General features: G+C 32.2%; 1 protein-coding gene across 2 annotated transcripts; it reads right to left on the reverse strand.

The window, feature by feature from the left end:
• Positions 1-90: 90 nt before the first annotated feature.
• LOC126769293 (leucine-rich melanocyte differentiation-associated protein-like) lies at positions 91-7537 on the reverse strand. 2 transcript variants are annotated; one of them, XM_050487984.1, is made up of 6 exons: positions 7350-7537; positions 2408-2493; positions 1704-1803; positions 1319-1458; positions 934-1139; positions 91-754 (listed from the first exon to the last, which is right to left on the reverse strand). In XM_050487984.1, the coding sequence occupies exons 1-6, from the start codon at positions 7401-7403 to the stop codon at positions 675-677; spliced, it is 666 nt and encodes a 221-aa protein (XP_050343941.1). In that variant the 5' UTR covers positions 7404-7537; the 3' UTR covers positions 91-674. The 2 variants fall into 2 exon arrangements, with proteins under 2 accessions (XP_050343941.1, XP_050343940.1); XM_050487983.1 differs by having other exon boundaries at positions 1704-1845.
• Between the last annotated feature and the right edge of the window lie 1832 nt (positions 7538-9369).

The following is a 9369-nucleotide window of genomic DNA, read 5'->3' on the forward strand; positions in this document are numbered from 1 at the left end:
CACTGCTTACGTAGCACGTATAAGGATTTAATGATGAATTTGGATTCAGCCTGTTTTAAGGATTAATATGTAAAAATAAAACAAACAATAATTGTTTCACTCAACTTTAATATTATATATCGGCGATCACAGTTATAATGGCAGTTTTAGAGATAAAATTTAAGTAAAATTTAAATACTCTACATTTGAACAAAATGTGCGCTTTTGAGTAAAAACACAACAAAATATCAATACAATATTAAATTGAAAATAAGTTCAACAAAAAGTATAACATTTTTGGTGACATTGACCTAAGAATGTTAGCAATGTAGTATTTCTACAACAAAAATGTGTATTGTATTTTAGGAGCTGGGAGCGTATATATATATATAGTTGTTTAAAACGTTTACATATATATATATAAACGTTTTATATAGACCCCTATTCTACTGATAGCTAGTTGTAAATAAAAATATATGATGTAGATAATTTGAAATTTTTAGAATTCACATGTCCACTGCCCAGTATTATGTTAACATTATAAGCAGGAAGCATTATATAAGTTTCAAATTTGTACAAATGGAATTGAAATAAGTAAATATATATATGACACTGCTGCGTGTGTAGCAGTGTGATATATCATTATAATTATACAAATATCTATTACCATCTTACCAACGACATGGCATGACATCTCATAAATCACTATTGACTATAAACCTGTTACCCTCTGAATGCTTGCCCGTATATTTATAAAGGCATTTTCCATATGCACCTAAAACAGAGAAAAAAATTATTTGACTTAGCATTCTCTAGTTTTCGATTACTTTTCCCAGTGGGCCTCTTATGAAGTCAAAGTCAAAGAGAAGATAACAACAGTTTAATAAATAAGTCTCTCAAAATAACAGATTTAAAAAATTAGAAGTGACAATATTAGAACAAATAATATATAACCTTTATGTTTCCCTAATGCATTTAGGTCCACAGGTAAGGGCCTCATAGTGCTGCCTGTAGGTGATATCACGGAGGATTTTGTGTCGCATGCAGGCCTGCGCACGCGCATAAACTCGCCGCGCGTGGCCGCCTCTCTTCTTTCTGCCGTTGAAACTCGCTTTGAATCCAAAAACCGTAAATTTGGCAGTTTGTAAAGTACGAAATATCTAAAAAATGTAATGATTGACATTGTAGATTATTATAATGTATTTTAGCTTGATAAAAGCGCTATTACACAGGCTACAAAAAAAATCTTGCAGTAATTATTTTTAGAAATGATCTTTCGATGATGATGATGAGATCTTTGTTTTCAAAGTGATAAATAATCGAGTTGTATTTACTTCACCTGTATCTTTGGTAGTCTGCGTCGTCTTTATCATTATCAGAAAGCTGGTTCGGACATGCCTTATTACTTAAAAGACTCAGGTATGAAAGTGAAGGAAAATTCTTATGTATTTCATTTATTAATCTATCTAAATCTGCTATCTGAAAATATATTAATTATTGCTTTAGATAAACCATTTTGTAAGGAAGTTCTAGTATTAACTATACACGTTAACCAATCCTGCAAATTGTATGACACAAGCATGTGTCATACAATTTGCCGGATGTGTATCCAACTCTAACGCGGGTATTCCCCGAGTGGCACAGCTAGGTATCAGGTAAAATGAGACATTCTAATATTATGATTTTATTTCTAGTTTATGCTAAAGTAAAGTGGTAAGTTTTACCTGATTCTTATTTATCGATAAAGTCCTTAATTTAGGTAAGTGTGGAAAAATAACAGTGTCGCCTAATTTATTGTTATCTAATATTAATTCTTCCAATCCTCTGAAATTTTCCAGACCTTTTAAAGTTTCAATATTATTGTAACTGTAAATAACAATATCATACATAGAATATAAAACATTAATTATTTTTCTGTAGCATAGTATATCATATTTAATATGATATTTAGTTAATTATACTTACGAGTTTTATATAAAAAAATGTAATATTTCGTTTTAAAAATATTTGTTTGATCACTGCGAGATCAGATAAGCGCGAAAAAAGGAACGTTGTCTAATGTTACTTTGCAGTTTTACCATTTCATATTTGAAGCATTGGGAATGAAAAAAAAATGAATGGATTTTAATTATCAGAATAAAGAAACAAAAATTACAAATTAAAAGTCAACAGTCTCTCGACCCCGTTTCCGCTAAATTACTAATTGTTATATTAATTTAAAAAAAACGTCATTATTAAATCATGCGCTTAAACTCGTAGGAACCCAACATCTTAGTAGATAGGTCAGGTTATTAGTTTTATATTTATTTTATAGAATTTGACATAAATTTAAATGTTGTTCCGTTGAATTTAATCAAATAAATGCAGTATCCCGCTGTCCTGCCAGCAGGATAATTTTTCAATATACTAATAAAAATAATAATTTTACCTGAGGTCAAGATAATTTACTTTAGTTCCATACATATTCCACAAAGATGGCGGTATCCTTTGACAATCTTGGCCGCAATAGCTCAACTGAAACATAAGACGCTTATTTTAATAATGTATAAGGACCGAGATGGCCCAGTGGATATAACTCATAGATCTTAAGCTACATGCACAACATAAGGGTGGTCGTTTAATCTGGACGAGCACTGTTTTGTTTTTTAATACGTAAGACATGTATAATTTATTAGAATGTTTATCAAAATTACAAAGTAGTTGCATATTTTAATTTTCACCCATTCAAGGCAAAGGCACCTGTCACCTGGCAAAACTATCAACTGTCGTGTGTGAAGTAATTTGAGTCACACAAAGTAGTCTTGTAGCTTTTAAAGTAGATAGATGAAACTGTGATTACAGCCGGAAAAGAACTATGATTATCAACTACTTTTTAAAACAACAAATTAATTCTGTGTAGACAAAATTGTTATTTTTTATAATTGGGTGGTAAAGCGGTTGGGCAAACGGGCTAATGGGCCAGAATAACATACGTCAGGCGCCCTAAGCAATATTAAACATCCCTTACATAGTCGGCGCCAGCAACCTCATACTATAACTAATATGTTATGTCTGTTGTGCCTGTAGTTACTTTGGCTCACTCTTCCAAACCAAAAGAACACAAAGATATACTATACCTAAACATAGTTGTTTGGCGGTAGAATGTCTGATGATAGGGATATCTATCCAGACGGGGTTTCAAAAAGCCTACCTAGGTGATATAATAATTTAAATAGTTCTAATCCTCTACGTAGATAATTGCTGGCTGGGACAATTACTACGAACGATGGCACCGTTAGTACTTTAATACAGACTGCATAGAATGGCACTCAATTTCAATCACTACTACTAAGTAAACTAAAGTAGTATCTCCATGTAATTTTGTATTTAAATTATTTATTTAACAGAATAACAACGTTTTCAATTAATTCAATGAATTGAAAACATTATTTTTGTTTGTTGATTTGACAAATGAATTTACGCCTAATTTAGCGGAGGGCAGTAGTCGTACAACTCAACAGAATATAACAAGTCAAGCATATAATAAACTCTTTCGCCTCGCGAAGAACAAGAAGGAAAGCTGACTGCCAACCTACACTACTCAGAGTGGCACTCGAAGAAGAAGAAGCATATAATGAAAATGAAAATCTTTAGCTAATTGGTTTTACACAATGAGACAATTGAGTTAACCCTCAAACTGTTGACTTTTCCTTTGGCTAATCGACTTTGTGCTGTTTGATTTTAAAATGACATAATACCGTAACCGTAACAGCCTGTGAATGTCCCACTGCTGGGCTAAAGGCCTCCTCTCCTCTTTTTGATGAGAAGGTTTGGAGCTTATTCCACCACGCTGCTCCAATGCGGGTTGGTAGAATTCACATGTGGCAGAATTTCAGTGAAATTAGACACATGCAGGTTTCCTCACGATGTTTTCCTTCACCGTAAAGCACGAGATGAATTATAATCACAAATTAAGCACATGAAAATTCAGTGGTGCTTGCCCGGGTTTGAACCCACGATCATCGGTTAAGATTCACGCGTTCTTACCACTGGGCCATCTCGGCTTTTTGACATAATAACTCCATTACAATTTAATAATAGTTTGTAAATTGAAATTATGTAGAGTTACGATATTACAATAATTAAAAGATTGTATTCATATTCGTTATGATACTAAAATTCGGTCTTTATTCCTCATTTATCGATTCCCCCGACGGATACGATGAATGTGTATGGTTTTAGTGTAGTTTCCCCATGAAAGAGGCATTAGAGGTAGTAATCCGATCATATTTGTCGTTCAGAATGTGCAGGTCGCCTAAGCCGACTCAAAAGGTTCCAGAAGGTTTTCTATGAGGGAGGTATAACAGCAGGCCGATACCTGGCTCTCAAAAGCGAGCGCGTTTTGAGGTGTGATCGAATCGATGTGGAATATTTACGAAGGTCGATGTTACGAATATACTACAGCGAGAATGCAACGTAAGAAACAGTTTTGGATCATTTGATTGAACGATTTTTATACAATATACTTACATAAATTTTATATAATTACATATATTAATTACACTACTCTATGCGTTTTTTTGCGATATTATTTGTGTTTTAGAAACAAACCTGTATATACTTTAATCGTTGTCTTATTATTTTCATGAAAAAATATTATTACAATCAACTTGTGCAGTTTAAATATTCGCGCTACATGATGGCCAAAATAAGGAGTTCCACAAGTAAAAGAAGCGACACGTGTATCACTAATTATATTTTATGCTAAAGCTAGCCTACCTACTTAGGATGGATGACAGATTTGTCGTATAAGATGTGCCGTAATTTATCTTTAATAAACAATTAATTATATGTATTGTAAATTCATTGCAATATTGTACTGTATAGTGTAATATATAATAGTGAAAGGCAATCAATAATTTAACTAAATCAGTTTTTTAAATTATTTATTTAATTAGCACGGACTTTATTCAATTACAATAATTATACCTAATTATGTTTATTACTAATTATAAGAAGTACAAATACTGATCATTAAGGCAAAAATAGAATTATGACACAATAGAAATAGAATAACTAATATGATATAACGACACACACACACCCAAAGATAAAATGAAATTGATTTAAAATACTTAACTGAATTATCAACAATTAATAATTATTCGATATTCGTAATAGAAATCATTATTTTACTGTCAGATCGTTCTTTTTGATAAATTGATAAAAGAAAATTGTAATATTATGTATTTTAATATAATAATAATCAACTCATTAGACGTAGAGTCACGGACATGAAGTTTTAAGTCGCAAAATACTTTTGTTAAAGTGCTCGCTCATACTAAGGTTTCAATTTACTATCTTAAATTACATTCTTCTTTTTTATTTATGTTCGCACCATAATTGTTCAATGACAGATTGAATGGGAATAATTATATTTACTTAATGTGATCTGAAAACCAACCACAGCCGCAGATTAAAAAACAATAATGTCATAGCTAAAAATTAAGATTAGGTACATTTAATATTTTCAACTGTTAGACTTAATATCTTACAAAATTAGATAGAAAAGTTTAATCAGAAAAATTAAAATATAAACTATTTTGCCGTCCATAATAAAATGTTTGTCCAGACATAAAAATAAAAAGAGTTGTAAGATACGGCCGTTTAGTGCCGGTAGATTTATTTACATATATACTTTAGTCGCCTTTTGGTCGTAAAGCTTTAAGTAGCCTTATGGTTACATGGTTATATGTTATCGGATTCTAATAAACGTTCATGTTTTGTATTACGTTTGTAGCAACAATTTAATTAGACGTAAAGAAGGTAATTTGCGGGAATCTGTCGTATGCGGTGTTCATAAAACTTAACTACACTCTCTCAAGTTTTTATATCGCGTTCAACGTTATCGTCGCCGTATTCTTACAATTTATTTTGGTATTCGTTGTTTACAAAAAATATTTTTTTTAAACAAACAAGTTGTTTATTGCTCTTGTTGTTTCACTGCTCATTACCTCCTTAAATGATTAAGGAGGTAATGAGCAGTGTCTCTCGGAATTATAATCAAAATGATTCACGGTTCTAATGATGGCCATTTTTCGCAATAGAGCCGACATGGGTCTGTCGAGTTTGTTGTGATCTGCGGTTCGAGGTGCCAGCCTCATAGCGCCCTCACTGGTCACCTGTCTGACGCAGTCTTGATCACTTCCATCCTCAACCATTATTTGCGATGTTTCTGGTCTACTGCCTTTTTTCGTTTAATTCGAGGGCGGCACCCACCCATCAAGGTAAACCCACCACATATCAAAGTGCATCTTTATCAATTATAAGTTAGTTACTCGAAACACCAATCACAACGAAACATTCAAGTCGATATCTTTATCATGTTGTACGTAACTGGGTTTGATTATCTTTTAAATATACTTATTGATTCATAATAAGTACAAGGAGGCAATTAATTAAGAATACTCTTATCTTATTTGTATTTAATTATCAATGCACTTTGACGTCTATCAATATTTAACATCGGATCATATGAGAGTTTATTTAAACAGCAATAAAAAGATGCCTTTGCACACCTCTTTTGAAGGAACCCAAGTAATATGAGGATGGGAATATGTGTGCTGGTAAAGAATTCCATTTTTTGGAAGAGTGACACAGAAAAGTGTCAAGTAAAATTTCTTCTTCTACAGTACAGTAAATGTTGTGTTGGTGAATTGTCTAATTTATAAGGCTGTAGTCGTAATGTAAATGTGTTACAGATTGAGTTTGGATGCTGCCCAATTTACATAGACATACAAATAACATACTTCCTAATAATTATTGTAGAATACTTAAAACAGCGGTTTCCTCTTTAGCTAAAAGTTATAAATAGATGGAAATAGTCATTATGTTAATTTTATACACCATCAAGGTTATTCCTATGTTCAGTTAATTTGAAATAAAATGTTTTGTCTGAGAAAATTAACATAAAATACAATTTACATAATAAAAAACATAAATATAGAAGACATTCAAATCAATAAAATAAATTGACAAAACATTTAAAGTTAAGTTGAAACATATAAATTTTAAATTGCATGAAATTTATAATTAACTGAATAAATAATTACTTGCTACTGTGGCAACTTGCAATGAGTCTATACTTGTTTATTTAAATATTAATGTCAAGATTAAATTAAAAATTAAAATCGACATAAAAAAAAGTTAAAAATTATTTTGATTATTTTTAAGATTTATTGTAAAAGACAGGATTGAAAATTCAATAAATTATACAAAAAATATAGTGGAAAAAAAAGTTTAGGCGAATAACTAATAGTTAAAATAATAAATTATTACATGCTTGATAATAATTATATCACATGCATTTAGAATATTTTTTTTTTACTTACTCGATTTTTTTCGAAAAACAATGCAAAGGCATTAATGTGTGAGGGTTCCATCATCGATGCAAACTCTATCAAAAATTTGAAATTCAAATAAAACTAAAGCAAACAATTTCACACAATCATTTAAATAAATAATACTTTAGAGTTTAGACTCATGTCAAGACATTCTGATCAAAACAAGTCCTTATTAGTATTTAGTTGTCATAATTGTAGATAAACAAGAAAAAAAGAAAAACGTCACAACAGAATATCGATATCTCAAAATAACGATATATCGATTTTGTATTGTTTTTGATTTTCTTGTTTAATTCGCAATGGTGTGCATTTCTATTTAAATTTAATATTCCTGTGTTGTATAATATCTGTAGATCTAACAATTTTTCGTAATGAGCATTTTAAAATGAGTGCCTTAGTAGTGAAATTTGTCGTATTTATAAGTTTTTAGTTTTAGAATCAAACATTTAATTTTTACAGACTAGTTATAGGTATTCGTTTAATACAAACAATTCAGAATTTCAGAATGTTCGTAATAACGGCCTTGATACGTTGAATACCGATAGTGTTGTCATAAGTTTGTATCGATGAATAATGCATTTCAATGTTAATCTTAGGTTTATTGTTAATCTTGAAGATGATTGTGATATGATGATTTGTGAACAACGCCGTGTCGGCAATGATACAAGTTGAAAAAATCAATAATGACTGTCACCCATTGAAATTGAATTTTACCATATTATGTTTCTTTGAAAGTTAAATACGTTGTCTAAGTATATTACATATGATACAAATGCCATTCAAATAGGCTTATAAGGAGACTTTTGAATTGCCATGTTACAGTATATAATTAAACGTAAAGCTGCCACCTACTCTGCTTCTTCTGTATTGTGACATGACATGTGCAAATTAGCATCATTCAATGTTGGTAGACGACAGAACTGTAGACGCCTTATATACCGGTCGCGCTAATATTTGACGGAAACACGTCGATGAGTATAAACTTGTGTCTGAAATAACAAATTTTTAATAAACAAAGCCTGAGATTGGGGCCAACCACACTTGGTACAACTCAACCCCAATACGACACAAGTTAGCGCGATGACTTCTAAAATGACACCTTTTGACCGCGATGACTTCTAAAATGACCATCCCCTCATTTTGAGAATACCGTCTCGCTACCAAGTCCAGCATCAGGAGCATTATTTTCCGCGGTCTATTGGAAGGTAAAGCCAAATTAGTCTCTAAAAGCTATGTGTGCTCAACAAGGTAAGTCAGTACTTCACGTCTACACTCCTGGCTTAAAATTCGAAAAGGCTAAAAATCAGCGCCACATGGAGTACTGCTGTCATTTCTGGGCGGGAAAGATGTCATGTCATTATTACTCTGCATCTCCTATCGCATCTTTTACGGGAGCCAACTACGTGGGCTCCCGGGCCCGCAATTGCGACAAGAGTGAGCCCACTACGTGGGTTCCTGGCATTTCATGAGTAAAAAAATATATATTACTACCCTCATAATTATAATAAGTATTGGCTAAGCAATGATTGTGTTGATGTTGATGTAAACGGATATAAACTCTCTAATTTGTGCAATGGTAATGCAAAGCGAGGCCATGTAGCAGGGTTGTAAGCAATTTTTTTAATAGTATAGGTAGGCGGACGAGCATATGGACTTGCATGTAGAGCTTTGTGCAAGCTCGTCTGGGTAGGTACCACCCAATTATCAGATATTCTACCGCAAAACAGCAGTACTTGTTATTGTTGTGTTCCGGTTTGAAGGGTGAGTGAGCCAGTGTAATTACAGGCACAAGGGACATAACATCTTAGTTCCCAAGGTTGGTGGCGCATTGACAATCTAAGCAATGGTTAACATTTCTTACAATGCCAATGTCTGGGCGTTGGTGACTTACCATCATTTACTATCAGGTGGCCCATATGCTCGTCCGCCTACCTATTATATATAAAAAAACTTACTGTGGCGTAGGGTTAAAGGTAGTTGAGAGTTTATTAGCCTTTTCCATTTCTTT

Source organism: Nymphalis io, chromosome 6 (assembly GCF_905147045.1).
Source record: "Nymphalis io chromosome 6, ilAglIoxx1.1, whole genome shotgun sequence".
NCBI classification, from domain to species: Eukaryota; Metazoa; Arthropoda; class Insecta; order Lepidoptera; family Nymphalidae; genus Nymphalis; species Nymphalis io.

Excerpts from the sequence above, each read along its gene's own strand:
- LOC126769293 (XM_050487983.1), bottom strand. The coding sequence starts at position 7,403 with ATGATGGAACCCTCACACATTAATGCCTTTGCATTGTTTTTCGAAAAA. Across the intron at positions 1,846-2,407 it reads GTAAATTATCTTGACCTCAG|TTACAATAATATTGAAACTT; the intron begins GTAAAATTATTA and ends TGTTATTTACAG. Across the intron at positions 1,459-1,703 it reads TATCGATAAATAAGAATCAG|ATAGCAGATTTAGATAGATT; the intron begins GTAAAACTTACC and ends ATATATTTTCAG.